This window comes from Mus musculus, chromosome 18, assembly GCF_000001635.26.
Source record: "Mus musculus strain C57BL/6J chromosome 18, GRCm38.p6 C57BL/6J".
Lineage (NCBI taxonomy): Eukaryota > Metazoa > Chordata > Mammalia > Rodentia > Muridae > Mus > Mus musculus.
Window position 1 is genome coordinate 22,331,064 of NC_000084.6, and position 19,169 is coordinate 22,350,232.

The 19,169-nt window shown below is 39.6% G+C and overlaps 1 protein-coding gene and 1 long non-coding RNA gene across 9 annotated transcripts in view; one reads left to right on the forward strand and one right to left on the reverse strand.

Moving 5' to 3' along the window:
- Nucleotides 1–3,776: 3,776 nt before the first annotated feature.
- Nucleotides 3,777–13,047, reverse strand: Gm41676. Its single transcript, XR_877212.2, has 2 exons — nucleotides 5,126–13,047; nucleotides 3,777–5,041 (listed from the first exon to the last, which is right to left on the reverse strand). It is a non-coding gene; the product is annotated as a predicted gene, 41676 (long non-coding RNA).
- Asxl3 (additional sex combs like 3, transcriptional regulator) overlaps nucleotides 13,014–19,169 on the forward strand; it is a 186,151-nt gene continuing 179,995 nt past the window's right edge. For 2 of the 8 annotated variants that reach the window (XM_006525742.4, XM_030250370.1), the window contains exon 1: nucleotides 13,134–14,103. Coding sequence is in view for 2 of the 8 variants with exons in the window: in XM_006525739.3 (XP_006525802.1) it covers nucleotides 13,274–13,591 (318 nt within the window). In the remaining 6 variants the exon portion in view is untranslated. Of the gene's footprint in view, nucleotides 14,104–19,169 lie in introns of all 8 variants that reach the window. The other 6 variants (XM_006525739.3, XM_006525740.2, XM_030250369.1 and 3 more) reach the window with 6 other exon arrangements.

Consider the following 19,169-nt stretch of genomic DNA (forward strand, 5'->3'; position numbering starts at 1 on the left):
ACCATTATAAACAGACCTGTAAGAAATGAGATTGAAATATTAATAAAAAATCCTTCCAGCTAAAACAATGTTCAGGACTAAATGGATTCACGGCAGAATTCTATCAGACTGTCAAAAAACAATAGCCAGATTTTCTTCAACTAATCAAAACAAATTGAAACAGAATGAGCACTCATAACATCATCTACAAAGTCAATATCACTCTAATAAACCAAACCAGATAAACCACACAAACCAGATAAAGACTCAGCAACAACATCAACAACAGTGACAAAAGCTGTAGTTCCTCTGAAAAGAACTGACAAGCAAAATGCTGTGCTAATGAGTCTCTGGAGGAGTTGAAAGTGGTTCTCCTCATAGGTGATAGAAGCAAGGGTCAGCACTACAGATGAAAAAGTGGAGTTTGTCTTTTATGTGGATAGTCTCCCCTGCCAGAACAATGGTTCTCAACTTAGGGGTCACGACCCTTTTAGGTTGCATATGTGATATCCTGCATATCAGATATTTATATTACTATTTATAACAGTAGCAAAATTACAGTTATGAACTAGCAACAAAATCGTTTTCTGTTTGAGGTCACTATAATAGGAGAAACTGTGTTCAAGGACTGCAGCATTAGGAAGGTTGCGAACAACTGACCTAGAGCATGCTGCATATACTTTTCTTTCTTTGAGAACGTGTACTGGGGATAAGATTGTTTGCTCAGTCTTCAGTCTTGTCATAGGCCATTTGTAATGCCAATATATAGATAATAGCCACAGAATGGACCCAATGTCTGTCGAAGTGGGAGCCAGTTTCCTTGGCAGTTAGGAGCATGGCACTGCTCATTGTGGGCCTCAGCTTGGGCTGAGAACTACAAGATAGCTGCACAAATATAACAGAGGCAGTAAAACCAATACACAGAAGCCCTGCGGAATCATTCTAAGATGGAGAGGGCAGATGGCTTGTGGAAAATGATTGGTTTATTGATATCTATAAGAATAATATCCACTCTCCATATTATTGTTTTTTTTTTAAAAAAGATTTAAGCAATAGGAACTCTTTAAGCTGTTTAGCACTTGCTAACTTTAAAAAAATATTAACAGCCAAATATTGTGCTATAATGAGCCTCTGGACACTGAATTCTAAAAACAATTAGCACTTTCATGGAATCAATGACAGTAGACTTTCATATATCTAGACCACTCTCTATACAAAGACTTCATTAATATTAATTTTTGGGTCTTGTGGATTCTACAAAGCACCCCAAAGAACAGTAAGGGCAATAGTTGGAAGACTTTGAATGAAGTGAGTGACCCATTGCATGGGTAGGAAAAGTTATCTACAGGAGCCTTAAGGTTTTCAGGTGAAAATCATTAATACAGGTAGGTCATCTCCCAGTAAGTTATGGGCCAGAGAGATTGTTGTCACACAAATAAGGATTACTGTCAATGAAATTTCTTGAATGCTAGACTAGATGGCAAGCCTGGTTGATAGATAGGGCATGCTATGGTTGCTAGAAGATAGGCTGGTTGCAAGAATTGGCAACAACAGTACTGTTTGGTTATGGTTACCTTGTGCTATACCACTAACATATGAGGCAAAGTGTGCCTGTTGCTACAACAGTGGCATGACTGTTAAAGTTGCAACCAAAGGATTTCCACTTACTTTTAAGGCCCCATAGAAAGGGATTCATATTTGGGATTGTAAGCCAGTGGTGGTAGTGGGGGGTGCTGCGGGGGGGGGTGTAAAATTGATCCTTGGCGTTACCCAGAATGTAGGGGACTCTTACTACTATAATTTTGTAGAAAGCATGTGCCTGTCAAATTGCCTTCCAAACATTTGTGTCTGCATGATTACTGCTGTTGTCTGTCAATTAAGGAGGGAAATTTTGTAGTAAGTAGTGGTTACTGATGAGACTCAGTCCAAAATTGTTGAAAATAAATGACTGTTGCTGTGGTTCAGTTATTAAATGCTTAGTCACAGCTGGAGGAAAGCAAACATAAATATATCACGATAAAAAAAAATAACATGAGCAAGTAGATTGTGGTAAATAAGAAAAATTACAAAGGCATCCAGAGATAACATGGTTCCATTTTGAACAAAGGAAAGACAAAAAATCTGCAGTTTTCCATTACAAGCAATGTAAAGGAGAAGGCAGGGAGGGAGTTGCCAGACAATGCTTACCAAAAGCTGCCATCTCCCCCTCTTTATGATAGAAAGTGACAATTGATTATAACATTGAGTTAAAGAACATATATAAGAGCTGTAACAACTTCAAAAAGTAGAACACAGTCAGAGATCTTACTTGGTTTCAAAATTTTAAATATAATATGTTAATCAAGATATTTTATATTGTTTGTGACTATTGTGATGGATTTTTTCACTAATTTCTTTCTCAGCCTGTTCATCCTTTGAATATAGGAAGGTTACTGATTTGTTTGAGTTAATTTTTTATTTGGCTACTTTGCTGAAGTTGTTTAACAGCTGTAGGAGTTCTTTGGTGGAGTTTTTGGGGTCACTTAAGTATACTATCATATCATCTGCAAATAGTGATCTTTTGACTTCTTCCTTTCCAATTTGTATCCCTTTGACCTCCTTTTGTTGTCTAATTTCTTTGGCTAGTATTTTAAGTACTATATTGAATAGATAGGGAGAGAGAAGGCAGCTTTGTCTAGTCCCTGAATTTAGTGGGATTGCTTCAAGTTTCTCTCCATTTAGTTTGATGTTGGCTATAGGTTTGCTATAAATTGCTTTTACTATGTTTAGGTATGGGCCTAAAATGTGGATGCTTCAGTGTTTCTTAGAAGGGTGAACAAATTACTCACAGGAGGAAATATGGAGACAAAGCGTGGAGCAGAGACTGAAGGAAAGGCCATCTGTAGACTACCCCACGTGGGGATCCATCCCATATTCAGCCACCAAACCCTGATATTACTGTAGATGCTGGGAAGTGTTTGCTGATGGAAGCCTAATATGGCTCTCTCCTGAAAGGCTTTGCCAGAGCCTGACAAATACAGAGGTGGATGCTAGCAGCCAATCATTGGACTGAGCTCGGGAGTCCCTGGATGGAGGAGTTGGAGAAGGGACAGAAGGAGTTGAGCAGGTTTGCAGCCCCATGGAGGGAGCAAAAATATCAACAGGTCAGACCTGCCCAGAGCTCCCAAGGACTGGACCACCAACCAAAGAACACACATGGAGGGACCCATGGCACTGGCTGCATATATGGCAGAAGATGGCCGTGTTGGACATTAGTGGGAGGAGAGGGCCTTGGGCCCGAGGTTGATGGATGCCCAGAATGACAGAGCAGGAAGACAGGAAGATGGGAGTCAGTGGGTGGGTGGGTGAGCACCCTCATAGAAGCAGGGGGAGGAGGGATGGGATAGGGTGTTTTTGAAAAGGTGATCTGGAAAGGGGAATGTAAATAAAGAAAATATCCAAGAAAAAAATACATTAATCAAGAAAGCATGTGATTGACATCAGAATAAACACATGGTCAATGAAACTGAGCAAATGGCTTACAAAAAGAATTGAGTTTTTTTTTTGTTCATTTTTTGACAAATGTACCAAGAGATTTCTGTAAGGGGAAATCTTTTGAACAACGGATTTTGTAGTAACTGACTCTTCATATGTACAGAATAGCAAGCTGGGACTCTTAAACTCACATCATATACAAACTCCATACAATAACTCAAAACACATATACTAAGATTCTAGAAAGAAACATAGGTGAAACATGTGGCCTTGTGTTAGAGTGTTTTCTTAGACATGATACTGTAAACAATTTACAAAAGAGCAAGAAGGCGGTCAGATTTTATCAACATAAAAAATGATCTTTCCATTTCAAAACTACTGTCAGGAAATTAAAGATAAATCACAAAGAGAAAATATCTTTAAATCAGATATTTGATGAAGAGCCTATGTTCAAAGAATATGAAAATTCTGTTCACAATATATGAAGAATTCCTAAAACTCAATAATAAAACAACAAATTATAATAAAAAGTTAGGTAAATGTTTTAAATATAAATTTTACTGAAGCATAAGGTATCAGTTTGGAAACATGTTTAAATGAGATTCACCAATTTGAAAACTTAAACATACACAACATAAAACAGTAATTTCACTTGTGGGTATTTACCAAGGAAAATGAAAACATATGTCCACATAAATATTTGTGCACAAATGTTCTCAGTACTATTTATAATCATCTGAAAGTAGATACATTGTCTGGTGTTGCATAGACGTATAATTATAGATAGAATACTACTTATAAATAAAAAGAAACAAACTAGCAATGCCTACAATAGCATTAATAAATGAAAGCTATATCAATATGTTGTTTTAAGTGAGTGAACTCATGTGAGGAAGACTATTCCTATGTGGTCCTGTACCCTGGTGATAGGAGCTAGTTTTGACTTCGAGATTGGTCAAAGGATTCTAACTCTAGATAAAATTTATAGTTGAATACATCATACATTCACATATATAATAATTACAGTATCTCAATTTGCCATATTCAATTTGTTTAAATCACAAACTACTACCAATAAAATGTGCAAAGCTTTAGTGAAATGCAGATCAGAGGAGAGAGAACATTGATAGCCTTTTATATAAGAAAATTAATTTGTTACCAAAAGCCTTTATGCACACAATTGTAATTTTACTTTTATGAAGTTTACAGCAAATTCTACTCATTATTTAAGGAAAAAAATTAACATTCTAGTAAAACATCATTTCAACAAAAGTAGGAATAAATATTACAACTTACACAATGAATTCATTACTATTATATTCACACATTTTACATGCATTAAAAGAAAATTAAAGCTTAGTTTTGCTTCTGAGCATTAGGATTAAACCATCAACAAAATAACAAAGACAGCAACTTCTCAAAGTATCTTTATATTAAATATAATAAATTTTATTATTGCAAACATGGTTAAACTGTAACCTGCATATTATGTTTACAGAGTAGGAAAAAACCGTATCGTTTGAAGAAATGCTTTTAATATAATTTAACACCTTCATGCTGAGAAGAGCAGTAAGAACTGTTAGTTTTCCTAGAAAAGAGAAAAGTTTCTTCAGTCTACAGACAGCATCATCACCACCACACAGCTAACACAGCGCTTAAATAAAACACTTACTTCTTCACCCCAGAGCATAGATATTTGGATGTGGTTTTCCTTCATATGAATTCATGCTTTTTTTTTCAAAATGTTAGCTAGTGTAATAAAGCAAGAAAAATAAATAAAATGTATTAATTCAGAAAAGGAATACAACACAATGCTTTCAAGTAAGTTATTGCAAATAATAAATAACACCAAAAAATTAATTTGGCAAAGTTACAACATGAAAGATACTCTTTTAAAAACTATTAATCTTATACAATATTAGTACATAAATCAAAACACAAGTTAAAGTAACATTTTAGATTATAGCAATACTCAAGAGTTGAATATAAATCTAATAGCCTTGTTCAAGAGTTCTACTTTAAAAATTCTAAAATATAACCGGAAAATAATAGCTCAACTTTACAAATATACCAGTTTTAGTACTTTCCATTTGAGTCCTTCAAATGATCTTTCACTTCATTAATATATTCATTCTACTTGGCTAATGTGCTATTCTTTTTAAATTGACCTCTAAATTCATGTCTATCTATACCAAAATTGGCTAAATCTTTAATGTGTATAGAAGAGCAATTAGCTATAAAACGCATACAAAAGCAAGAAACCCTCAAAATTTATGTATTTTATTTCAACTTCCCTGCAAAGCTTCAATAATTATGATGGTTTTTCACTAGTACATGTAATATAAATCAAACAGGCAAATAGAATAAAAATTTAAAAGGCCAGAAATAGATCCATACAGGTCCTGTCTTTGGTGTGATAACAGGGCTAAAGAAATTCAATGAATAAATGAAATAATAAATTTTGTAAAAGGTTATATCTCATCCTAGTCACAAAAATTAATTATGTTTCTACCACAGACAAAAGCGTGGCTCCTAGGCCAGAATGATAATTGACCTTGGCTCCTAAGAGATCTTCCAGTTAGCCATGTTTGACCTTGGGGTATACAAGGTATTCTTCGCAAATGCCCCAATCCTTAATCATAACAGAAAGTTAAATGCATATAACCTATATAACTCTATATAACACTTATAGGTGTATAATACATATACACCTATATAACTTGATTAAGCACAGTAGATGCCATTACAAACACATACAGACACGTGACTGGCAGGAAAATATCAAGAGCTTACAGCAAGTTAAAATCAGTCTGAAAGTGTTTCTTCCTGCACAGTCTAAGTTATGACAGCAGGAAGAAAGCTCTGGCTGATAGAAATGTTTTATATGTTCTTTTGAATGATAGTTATAGCTGAATATAAAATTGTCAGACTCATCACTTTGAACTTGAGCCTTTTGCATGTTGTAACAATTATATATTCTAAAAGAACAGAAATTAAAAGATTAAACAAGTTTTCCAACATGAACTAGTCCTTTGCTGCATAGAGACATAGCAAACCAGCCACAAAGACAAAGTAGGGAGAGCCAGTCTTATGATGTGGAAACAAATGAATGCTGGCTAGACAGAATGGTTTTGATTGACATTTGGGTGTTCTACAGTATTGATCACCTTTTGGTTTAAAAATGGGAGTCTCTCGAGAAAAGAATTTTCTGCTAAAAAATGTGCATTGATAAAAATTCTTACCAGAATATTCTTACCAGGTATTGTTAAAAGGCATGCCTCACTATTTTGACATTTGAATGTCATAACTAGCTTTGATCCCTTTCCTTGGGGACATCTTGCCTAAGTGTGACAGAGTTGTGGAAAGCCAGAGGAAGTAGATGAGCAATATCGTTTTCTGTATTTCTCTAGTGTCACAGGAAAAAATAAATATGCTTTGCTGTGCCATCACCTCCAGCCCTTGGGGGGCTGATAAATGAAAATCCTGAGGGACTGACACAGGGAGGATCTCTCTCCCTCTGCACCCCTGAAATGCAGCCCTGTTGCCTTTCCTCATTGCTGGGTGGTTCTCACTGGAGTGGCGGTTCCTGCATGGTCTAACTTCTTTTCTTCCATCGCATGCTTGGCTGCAGGTCTGGATGGCATTTCCCTGCCACAATGGGCTCCTAAGAGATCTTCCAGTTATCCACGCTTTTGAGGTAATCAATCAGGACACCCCATGGTTACTGGAAGTGTGTTGGCTAAGATGATCAGTGCCGTGTCCCCTGCAATAAAACTCAATGGGAAAGCAATAAGAATTCTTCTGTTACAAAAGGACTTGTATCTCCCATCCTTTCAATCCATCCTTGTAAAAGTAGCAAAATAGCTTTATATTGCCCTTTGAGCTGTCAATGCTATGGATACAATAAGGAGGAAGCTACTGTACAACTTAAAACTGCAGACAGTGGGAAAATTATCAGGATGAATTACTTGTTGGCGATTCCTCTGAAGTTCTCTTTTGTGAAGTCTCAATCACAAAAGCTGTGCATTTGTTCAACACAAAGTGAAGCAGGCCATAACCAACATGCCATTGACCTGTGTGTAGCATCTGAGATTTAAGTGTGAATCAGAATTCTCGTCTTCTTTCTGAACTCAGAATGTTCTTTTCACACAAAGATGAATTTAGAAGCACGTGATTTTCCTTCTTAGCTAGTAAGAGTGGGATTGAATTAGAGTTTACCTAGAGAAATGTAATTTGTAGCTCTGAAAATAAGCAAAAAGCTCTGTTAGACTGCAGTGTTGAAACTCGAATCACATGGCATATGCATAAAAAGATACTATCAGCCAGAGCTCTATTTACATTTTCTAAGTGGTTCCTTTTTCTTTTTTCTTTTTTTCCTTTTTCCTTTTTTTTTCTTTCATTTTGTATAAACTAATGAGAGCCGCTGTTAGGGCGTATGTGTAACCCTTTTGTGTAATGGATTAAGTGTGAGCCTGTTAAACACCAGGCCATAAATCACACTGTGTTCTCTATGCCTAATTAAGGGTTTAAAGGGGGAAGGTAAATTCTTGAATGAAGGGCCCTACTCAGAAGCTGGGTTTGTTATTGCCCTAAGGAAGCAGAAAGATAAAAACAGGAAAAAGGGAGACAGAGAGAGAAAGAAAGAGCAATTTAGGAAAGTGCAAAAGAAGAAAGCTATGAACATATTTTAGCTTCTGTTTCCCCAATTCTCTCCCATTTAAAGAACACTTTGGCACTAAGACTCCAGAGCCATCATGAAAATGCCCTTATAATTAGTGGAGCGAAGGCTGACAGTAAAACCTGACTAGAGAATTAAAAACAAGTCTCAAACACCCCTAATTAGCTAAAAACTGAAACTGACACTGGTTAATGATGAAGATGAAATCAACTGAAGGAGAGTTTTGCAGAAAAGAAAAACCTCTTTTGTTCTTTGCTTCATTGCCACCTATAGTGAAAAAGACTCAGAGTATCTGAAATCCTAAACTGCTAAACTGCTACAGATCAGAAAAATAAATAATTTCAACAAATTATTAACGAATAAATAAAGTAAAAAATACATTCAACTAATCCACTCATTTCCTTCTAAAAGCATTATCTCGAGTCTAGACAAAATCAGTTTCTGATATGCAGTATTGCCACTTTGTTATCAAAGTTCATCTGATGCTTCGACTTGTATTTTAATTTTAACCTGGCTTAAAATGGATACAGCAAGAGACATAGAATTGTTGAAATACTACACAGGAGACCTAGTATTCAAATATTATATACAAGCCAAAGTTCATTAGTCTTCAGGGACATCCACTCTTCAATATCTGAGTATAGAGAGTTAATGAATATTGTATTTGGTTCTACATTACACCTTTTATGTTACACATGAGTGAGACCTGGAAGACATAAAATTGTTGTTAAGGAAAAAAAGCATTGAAATAAATCTGGATTCACTGGAACTTTTATTGCATTCAGAATGAAAAGAATGATCTTCAGTAAATTTCCAATACTTTAATTCAGGAAATGTTTGTTATGCCCTAGGACAAGCGGTTTACTTCATGTTGGAGCTTCCATGGGCAGAGGAATAGACACAGGAAACAGGAAGGTCACATGTGTGGGCTTTCCAGAGGCATTAGAGCTTTATGAATAGCAAATGGTACTTAGGAAAACAGAGTCATTAAATATCCTTATTTTAGAATTCAGAAGTCCTTACCTTGGCCATAATATATTTGTGAGACAAAGAACAAGCTATTTGATTGTAAAGGCTATTCAGCCCTGGCTATGTGCCTTGCTACTCTGCCTTAATGCTCTCATCTTGTATTGACTCCCACCCTTTCCACTTTTTCTGATGTATCTACTGTTTTTGTGTGCGTTTCTTTTGGTGTGTGTGTGTGGGGGGGGCATGGTGTGCGTGCTTATGTGTGTGGAATAATGGTGTTTCCATTCATTCTAGACTGTCTCCTGTGATGTCCAACTAAGGAGTCTGTAACTGTTTATACATAGGCTTTAAATACCACACAGTTATTCTACTCATTCCATCCAGAAACCCAGAAACTTTTGGCAAAGTCTTTGCACAGGCCCATGATGAAGCCTTGAATTTCCCAAGAGACCAGACACATAGCTTCACTTCTGGCCCCAACTTTTTTGGTTTTGTTTTTTGTTTTGTTTTGTTTTGTTTTATGTTGTTTTTGTTTCTGTTTTTTTTGTTTTTTGTTTTGTTTTGTTTTGTTTTTGAGACAGGGTTTCTCTGTATATCTCTGGCAGTCCTGAAATTCACTCTGTAGACCAGGCTGGCCACAAACTCAGAAATCCACCTGCCTCTGCCTCCCAACTCCTAAGTGCTGGGATTAAAGGCGTGCGCCACCACTGCCCGGCTGGCCCCAACTTTTAAAGTTTACCTTTGTTTGATGTTGTGCTCTCCTATGACCTTTGGCCATTTTTTCCAGCGTACTATTATCTCTACCTTCCTGTAGATAAATGAATAGTTATTATAACTTATTTGATACTCACTGGACAATCACTGTTAAATGTGTTGCAATATTTTTACTTACATGTATGTGTGTGTCTATGCGAGTGTATATATGCCATGTCTTTGGGTATCCACAGAGGCCAGACAGGACATGGGATTTCCTAGAGCTAGAGTAACAGGTAATTGTATGTAGCTTGACTTGGGTGTTGTTCTATAGGAATGAAAATTAGATGGGGGCCACTTTATAGGCAGGCCCTCCTAGGCCCTGGCTTTGAATTATTATTTCTCATAAGAAGGCCCTTGAGAAAACACATGAGCTAATAAGAGTTTGGCATATTAGTATACTTGGTAGTTGTCATCTGCCTGCTTAAACATTCTCCTAGGTGTTAACTGTCCTGACTGAAATTTCCTACTCTTGCTTGGAAATAGTTTTTGTTGTTGTTGTAGTTTGTTAATTTCCTTCTTGCAAAAGTAAATATCCTTACATGTTGCAAATCCCACTTCTATCTAATGAACCCGCTTTATTAAAGGTTCCCATGATTTTTCCAGTGGAGAATTATTTTCCTATTTTTCAATTAATTCTACCTGCATATTTCTTGGGAAATTTACCATATACTGTTTTAATAATAGTGATCCAGAGAGGAGCTGGAGAGATGGCTCCGTGGTTAATTATCAGCACTTATGTTGCTTCTGCAGAGGACCTGAGTTTGGTTCCAGCATTGACCACATCAGGCAGCTTGGCTCTCCACTTCCTGTCACTCTAGCTACAGAGGCTATGACCTTTTCTGACCTCCATGGCCAGTGCACTCACTTTTGCATACCTTCACACAGACACACACATACACATATTTTAAAAATGATATTTATGTTATTTACAAATAAAAGGTTCATATTTGATTCACATTAAATCTTTCCTCTTCCCTACTGCACTCATATTATACATTGAGAAAAATAAATGCATCTCAGGAAAGCTGATGACCAAATAGGCTGAAATACAAAATAAAGGACTAAATCAGTTACCTCTCTGAAGTGGTGGCTTTTCTTATGGTCCACCTCTGAAGTATTCTAGGTTGGCATAGATACTCACCAGACTTTTAGCAGATTTACCTGGTCTGTGTGATTAAAACACAATACCCCAAAGGGAAATGGTATGCAAGAATTAGCTCTGAACTGTGCTTGCTCAAACTTAGCTGTCATCGAAGGCACGCAAGACTGATAGCTTTTTGAACATCAACTTAAATCTGCTTAAGTGGGGTGACACATAGTCTCTTAATATTAAATCAACAAAATACACAAAGTAGGTTGTCTTATAATGGCCTCTCAAACTTCTTATGAAGTACTATGTTACAGAAAAATAACAAATTCCATGCTATGATCTGCTTGCTCAAAAGTTATTTCTATATAGAAGAAAAACCATTACAATAATAATAAAAAAAAACCCTTGGTGTATCAATTACTGTACTCATAATGACAATTCTTGGGAATAAAGGCAGATGTGAACAAATCTCAAATTTAATATATTTGAGATGGAAGATAAAACTGTGACACACCTGGTTAGAATTATGCAAATTGCAAGTGTAAAGTTTTTCCCAGGGGATAGTATCAGTGTGTTCTTTAAATCCTATTTTTAAACAAAAGGAGAGAGAATAAGTCTTTGGATATTTCTTTAAGCTGATGGATAGCATTTTTGTTATTCAAATAAATTAATAAAACAAATATTTTAGAAGAATTAACTGTCTCGGCTTAATTGTTTGTCATCAACCAATTTCATTACCTCAGACACTTGACAGGGCTCTCAGGAGATCGCTCTGGCTGGTCTCATTTTCAAGGAAATGTGTTCTTTCTAGACTTGAGTGTTCACTCTTCAGACAAGAATTACTTGTAATCATAGTAGTGCAGAATAGCACAAAGTAAAATTAGGACCAAAATCTTGCGTTCCTTAAGCCCAGTTTAGGAAGAGCTTACAGCTATTCCGGTGTTCTTGGTTTCCTTATGTTATACAGTAGAGAGAAAAGTGTGTTAAATGCTTTGGGGAGGACAAGATGAGATGATGACCAGGAAGAAACCCACACCGTTCTATTTACATATCATTACCTTCAGGACATAACTTTAGGTAAATAATCCGGTAGGCGTGACGTTTTGTCTTTACCTACTCAAGACAAATACACGCACGATTAATGAGGGGTTCGGGCATAGTCGTCTCTTTCTCTAATTACAACTTTATCAACCGAAACAGCTCATGAGTGGCATAAGAAGTTTTAAAAGGTTACCATAAACTTTGAAGTCTTAGTACATTTTATGTAGTTCGCCACCACCCCCAACTCTCCATATATTCTGAACCCCAAAATCAAATGTAATTTTGAAAATAGTCAAATGCTAAAGGTTCGACTGTTGTTGACACAGGCACCACCTTAGAAGCTAGCAATGATGGCTACAGAGTATTTAGACGGTAATTATTGCTATATATACTACGGGCATAGAGAGACATGAATCTTCGAAACCTCTTTCGGTCTCGCATTGTTTCAGACCGCGTAGGTGGCTCTGCGCAGTATCAAGTTGCTCTTTCAATATTAGTTCTGTGCCAGAGGAGGCTGATTTCGTTCCGCAAGGCTCTGGGAATCCACCCCTCCAAGCAGAGGCAGGGTTAGGGGAGCGCAGAGCTGGGGGTGGGAGCAGGAGGGAGAGGGTGTGTGAGTGTGTGTGTGTGTGTGTGTGTGTGTGTGTGTGTGTGTGTGTCGGACGCGCACGCGCGCGTTCTCAGGACCGGGCGCCCAGTTGCGGAGCGCAGAGCCCCCCAACTTCCCAAAGCCACCATGGTTGCGTGTTTTTGGCCCTGATGGGACAGGGTAGACTGGAGTGGGTCGGCCTGCCCCAAGCCTGTCCGACCAACTGCCCCGGGCAGGACCGGAGAGGAAAAGGGTCCGGTCCGCGTTTCAGGGCGTGGCCGGAGGAGGGGGCGCGCGGCGAGTGTGCGCGGGGTGCGCGCGCGAGGACGGTGTGAGCGCGTGTGAGCGCGGCGCCATTCCCCGTGACGTCAGAGTGTATTGTTGTTCGCGGGGCCGAGCGGAGCATCCCCCGAGCTGTCACCGCGGCCGCCGCGCAGCGCGAGCCCCGCACGAGCCAGCCCGGCCCGCGCCGCCCCCGCCCCCGGCCCCGCCCCCGCCTAGTCCCGCCACCCCCGCCCGGCCCCGCGCGCCGCCGCCGCGCGCCCCCACCCCCACCCGCCGCGCTCGGTCCCTCCCGCCGCCGCCCGCGCCTCCCCCCGCCGCGCGAGTGCGGGTCACCGGGTCACTGGGTCATTGTCTCGGCGCCCGCACCCCGAGCACCCGCGGAATCCCCCCCACGTCATCCTCAGCACCATCAATGAGATGCAAACATGAAAGACAAGAGGAAGAAGAAGGACCGCACCTGGGCCGAGGCTGCCCGCCTGGTACGTCCCGCCCCGCCCCGCGCCCCGCGCCGCCTCGGCCCTCGACCGGAGCCGCCGCCCGCTCCCCCGCTCCCCGGCTCCGGCTCTTTGTTATTCCGCGGGAGTGGGCTCGCCGGGGTCCTGGTGTGCGTGCGCGCGCCGAGGGGCGCAGGATTAGCTCGGGGACCCCGCGCCCTGCGCACCCGGGACCGCCCGGGACACTTCTTCACGGGACTTGGCGCTGGGAGTCCCGCGGCGCCTCCCGCGAACCGGTGAATCTCTCAACGTTTGGCGCGGGGCACTTACTTCCCTCTCTGCCGCTCCCGAGACCTTTGTGTGGCAATTACCACTCCCTCCCCGGCCCTCCACCCCCTGGAATTTCATCAATAACTCCGGGAACAGTCCGGGTGTCTGTGTGTGTGTCCCGCGTTTGTGAGTTCAGCTCTTCCACACGTGCATGCCCCGTGTGTGTCCGACTCGGACTTGGAAGGCGTGTGCATGTGGGCTAGGTCGCTGTGTCTGTGTGCCGTGTCGTGTGCATTCCGTGAGGACACTGTGCGAGCATGTTTTGTGTGGACCGGGTTCGCGCTGTTTGTAGGTACTGTGCTCTGCCATGGTGTCTATGCCTTATGTTCTCTGCACGTGTGCAATTCGTGTGTGTGTGTGTGTGTGTGTGTGTGTGTGTGTTTGGTGAAGTTGGTTCAGTGACATTTGTCCTGGGAGATTAGAAGTCTGCAGCTACGTGTGTTTCACCGCTGGCTTGCTGGGCAGCTTTACTGGCCTGGTATTCTTTTTCTTTAACGTTTCAGAGCTTAGGTTTTAATTATGTTAAGAATGTCTCTATAGAAATGCTGGTTGGCAGAGGGGCGTCGGCGTCCTGGTTTAGGTGAATGTGTATGTATGTGTTTATGTGTGTGTTTGCGTGGGGATTCTCTTTCCCTATTTTCACCCTTTCCCCATCATTTAAAAAAAGGACAGCTGTAAACGTGTGTGTGTGTGTGTGTGTGTGTGTGTGTGTGTGTGTGCTTAAAAGGATATTTTGTACAGAGTCTCACGGGAACGAAAGGCATTGCATTCGAAGCTCAGCCTTTTAGAGCTTTGACTGCATAAATTAAATATTTATTCACCAACTTGCTATCTGTTATAAATTGGCCAAAAAGAAAGCAGTTTGCATGCCTTGGGGTTGGAGGGTGAGGTGTGGTGTGGAGGCTCAACGCTGGTTATTGTGTTGACTTTGTTAAAGATTGTTTAGCATAATTGTAGTCATTTTAAAAAGCGTTTGAGTAACTCTTAAGCTCAAGGAGAACATTTGTCAAAAGTAATTATGTGAGTTTCCTTGAAGGGCCTTACTGGTATGTCTGTGGATTCTAGCAAAGGGTTTAGATAATTGGCCCTATTGCCCTGCCAAGAAGTGACAAAAGTCCTTTTTAATTGCAATCTGGTCATTGGGAGCGGGAGTGGCCAGACTCTTTTATTTCTTCATCTCTTAATTTGGCCTTGGTGTATGTTATCATTTCTGCCCTTATCTGTGATTGTGTTAATCACGAAATCACTCTCTGTGGATGAATGGGCAGGTGATAGCCACTCTGCAATGAACTGTCTGGGTGAGAAAACGGAGTTGTGGTGGAGTATATGTGAGAAGCAAGCACTGAGAGCTAAGTAGATGCCAGTTTGACTTCTAACTGGGATTTTTTGCCTAGCTTTCAAGTACATTACTTATTGTTTGCTTGGCCATTAATTCAGAATTGTGTGTGGGTGTGCAAGGCTTCTGAAAACGCATTATTCGGGTTCCTTGGAGTAGCAATCAAGGGCTATTATAGAGTTTCAGTGTATACGTTTTAAACAACCGCACAATGAGTTGATTTATAAATATTTAAAAATAACGATTCATGAATTAGCCATGCCTGCAGAGAATTATTTAATAGATATCATTATTCTGATGGAATTCAAAACCAGACATTTGTATTCCAGCAGTCTCTGCAGAATTCTCAAAAGAATTATGCTTCATTTTACTGAACGGTACAGAGGTATTGATACATCTTGCAATAGATTTCATAGTCTCAGATTTCCTCTTCTTTCTTTTGTTTTGGAAAGTTGGCTGCTTCTTCTCCTTCTTCTTCTTTTTTTGCAAAGTTTATTAACGGGCAAAGACACATTGGAAGTCATCAACACAAAAGATTTAATGATAAACCAGATGTCTCTATTTTAACCAGACATATTGAACTAGTAGTTATGGTAATTCTTCAATTTGGTTCGAGTTATTTTTCCCCTGGTAGTTGTACAAATGTTTCTGTGCTCAAAATGTGACAGTTGAAATAAAATACTGGATAAAATAGCAAGTAATTGTAATGGAAATATCATCTTTAGAAATTTGTGATTTGTAAAAGTGAATTATGATAATCCGTAACTTACTTAAATGAGTAAAGGAGAGAACGAGGATCCTTTTGCCCATCTCTTCTCTCAGTGATTGCGTGAATGCATGTGGGCTTAAGCTGTCTCCCAGGCTTACATGGTAAAGAATCTTTACTTTCATACTTAGTAGTATTACTTTACAGGGTTTAATTATTTGAGAGAAAGACACAGTCATTCAATATTTTACTACACTCCTGCTGTTTTACTGTTGTTTGGGACTTTGAGCCCTTTCTCCATCAAATTTTAAACCAGTTATCTGATTTAAAAAGTAAAGATTAAGAATGCGATGAAGACCAAGCCACTGGGTTTGTGGTTCTTCACAGTGGATAAAGGAAAGATGAAATACTCCAATTAACTTTAAGGAAAGTCTTCCAGTTTGTGCCTTGTGTTCATATAATCTACTGGAGTATATGTGTGTTCCTTATGAGAGAAGACACAAGGAAATGCAATATAAGAGAAAATGCAATATAAGGTATTTTAAACGTGTCCCAAAGCTTTGTGTTTTAAATGTAGCTTTGCCTCCATTAGAAACAAAACATGTGCAAGATGAAGAATTCTTTCTGCAGTGAGAAAGAATTTCTAGTTGACACCAGAATTTTTGGACTTGGACTGCTTTCTTTGTGAGAAAAGTGTGCAGTGCTCCGGATCTGTAACTCTTGAGTGACAGCTCCAGGGATTCTGTCTTAGATAGAGATATACTGGCCAGCTGTGGGATGTCCTCTGGGCGTGTCATGCTTGTGTGTGCTGGGCTTGCTTAGCTTTGGAGGGAAGGGATGGGGGTCATAATTTGCTGCCTTCTGTTTTCAGGAATGCAGTAGTTATAAACAGACTGCCATCTTAAGACAGTAAAGCCAGCCCCCTTGTTTCCCTTTCTCTGCCTGCCCCACATCAGTTGCAGAATTTCAGCCTTTAGCCTCCTCCCCTCCCCTCCCCTCCCTTCCCTTGCCCTCCCCTCCTCTCCCCTCCCCTCCCTTCCCTTGCCCTCCCCTCCCCTCCCCCAAGGCTTTCTGCAGTTGTAGTTGTTACTTTGCGCATTGCCATTTAATATGGAGTCTGCTCCCAAGCCAGATGCGTTTTCATCTGTTTCATGTGCTCTTCTGAGGTTGTAGAGTCTCAGAGGATCCCACAATCAAATGGAAGGGTTTTCTGTCTTAATATTTGCAGACCAGAATAAGGATAAAAATCAAAACCATAACCCATGTCGAGCTGGGGCTTTGACTTTAATTCTTTCAGCTTTTATCTCAACCTTTCACTCTGTTACTATAAATACAGTTTCTACCATTGTAGAAAGATCTTCCTGCTATTTTGTAAGAAATGGGGATTTGACAGGACTTTGTTTTACTGCTCTGAGGGGTTTCTTTGTTAAGGGCTTAACACAGAACATACTGTTATTTATATATTTGTTCTAGCATAATTCTTTCTTTTTGACATGCAAAAATGGAGATGCTTTGAGGATTGCTTTTTGATAATTCCTCCTACTTTGTTTGGAGGAGAATGCTGCTTTAAAGATAATGATTCAATTTACTCATTTGTTTCGAGCTTACTCCTATTTGTTTGATTGCTTACAGTCTTTGTGTAATCTCAGTGGCACCTGAAAATAGGTCTGAACTTCACAGCAGCTCTATGTTTGGCAGCATGGCTGGACAATTTACTTATAGTTTATAATTTACTTATAGTTTCATTCAGATACTGGTCAGTCCCCCCCTCCCCTTCTTATAGTTCAAGGTGACCTTTGGTGACATAATTTCTTTAAATTACAAATTTACCTCATTGTTGGAAGATAACAAGCACATGCCCTAATACTGAAGGTTTTGGATATATTGAAGTTTGATAAGTCCTATCATATTTAAAGTTGCATGGAGGGTGTTAATGTGTAACAGAACTTTGTATATGAAGAGTCTTTTGGACAACACATGACATTCTAAATAACTTGTTAGTGTCCTAAACTGAAACACTTAAAACAGAAAACAGCATTTTAACTGTTAAGTTGTTGGTTACTTGGTCTTTTTCCTTGGTGATATGGAAATAAATACAATTTCTCTGAGATGTGATACAGAGTTGTAACTGTTCTTGGAGTTTCTCAGTGTGCCATTGGTGTTTAAATTCACAGAAAAAACCGCTATGCCTTATGATTTAGGAGCATCCCATCGTGTATAATATGCACTGCATTCATATGAGTAGGGTGGTCTTGCGCTCGCCAGCTCCGGGCTCATCTAGTTCTGCAGATGGAATTTTGTTTTCAATCACTGCGATGTCTCTTGGTTTGACTCAGCTGTTTTTCTGAGACGCTGCTTAGTACCACCGGTGTTTGTCTGTCTCTCATCCTCTCTTCTTTCAAATATGTAACTTAAATTTCTCATCAGAATTTAAAAGCTAGAAGAGACTATTTTTTCCCTACATGCTTATTTAGGAAGAAACCAGCTTCAACTTTACAAGAACCAAGCATACTCAAAATTATGAGTTATGGGGAGCTCAGGCTACTGTTTAGGTACTCACTTTTCTTCCCCCTTTGAACATAAAAGTGGGTTTTAAGAACTGATTATATTTTAGATTTGTCTCTTTTTTGACAAATACTTTGGTGGCAGATGATTTATTGACTGTCAGAAATGGTCTGTCGTCTCTGTGCACCTTAGATTTGGAGAACTGGACCTGAGAGCCACTGCTCCCCAGAAATACTGAGTTACACACAGCACGCAATAATACAATAGTTTTTTTAAAAAAAAAAAAACCTTCCCAAAATGTGTTAAAGTACAAAATATATCTGGCAAGTTGTATGTTATGGGCTTCAGTTTAGAAGCTTCAAATGGTGAGAGGGTTTGGAATATATATTCAAGGAGGGTAAAGTTCAGTGGATGAGTAAGGGACAATGGAACATGATAGGACAAATATGTGGGTGGCACATGAAGGAGCAGGCAGATACAGGCTGACAGGTCCACAGATGAAAGAAGTGGCGTGGTACCTGGCAGTCTTGGGGAGTTTGATGGGTTAGTTGAAACTGGGCTTGGCCATGTTCAAGACAAGCTATTCCTTATAATGTATCATCATCATCATCAATGCAATTAAAGAAGGTGCACTGGCAGCCAGGCATTTCTGCATGCACTCAATAATTGGTCCTAAAGGGTTTGAAGAACAATATTAAATGATACAACTTTATTCTGTCATGTTTCCTTTACCAAATGAAGGAAAGTAAAATTCCATGAATAATGCGCGCATGTAGACTTGCCGCTCGCTCCCTAAAATATGCTTTCGAGATCAGTAAGGTAGCTAGAGTTATATCAACCACTGTCCAAGGACAGGTTCAGTGTCACCTGTGGATCCTCAAGGGACATGGATGGGCAGCAGCATTTCAGAAATGTTCCCTTCTAACCCACATCTCTCTGATGTTGTTGTTTGACCACATGGCCATTTTAACGGATCGAGAAATAACTTATTTGTTGC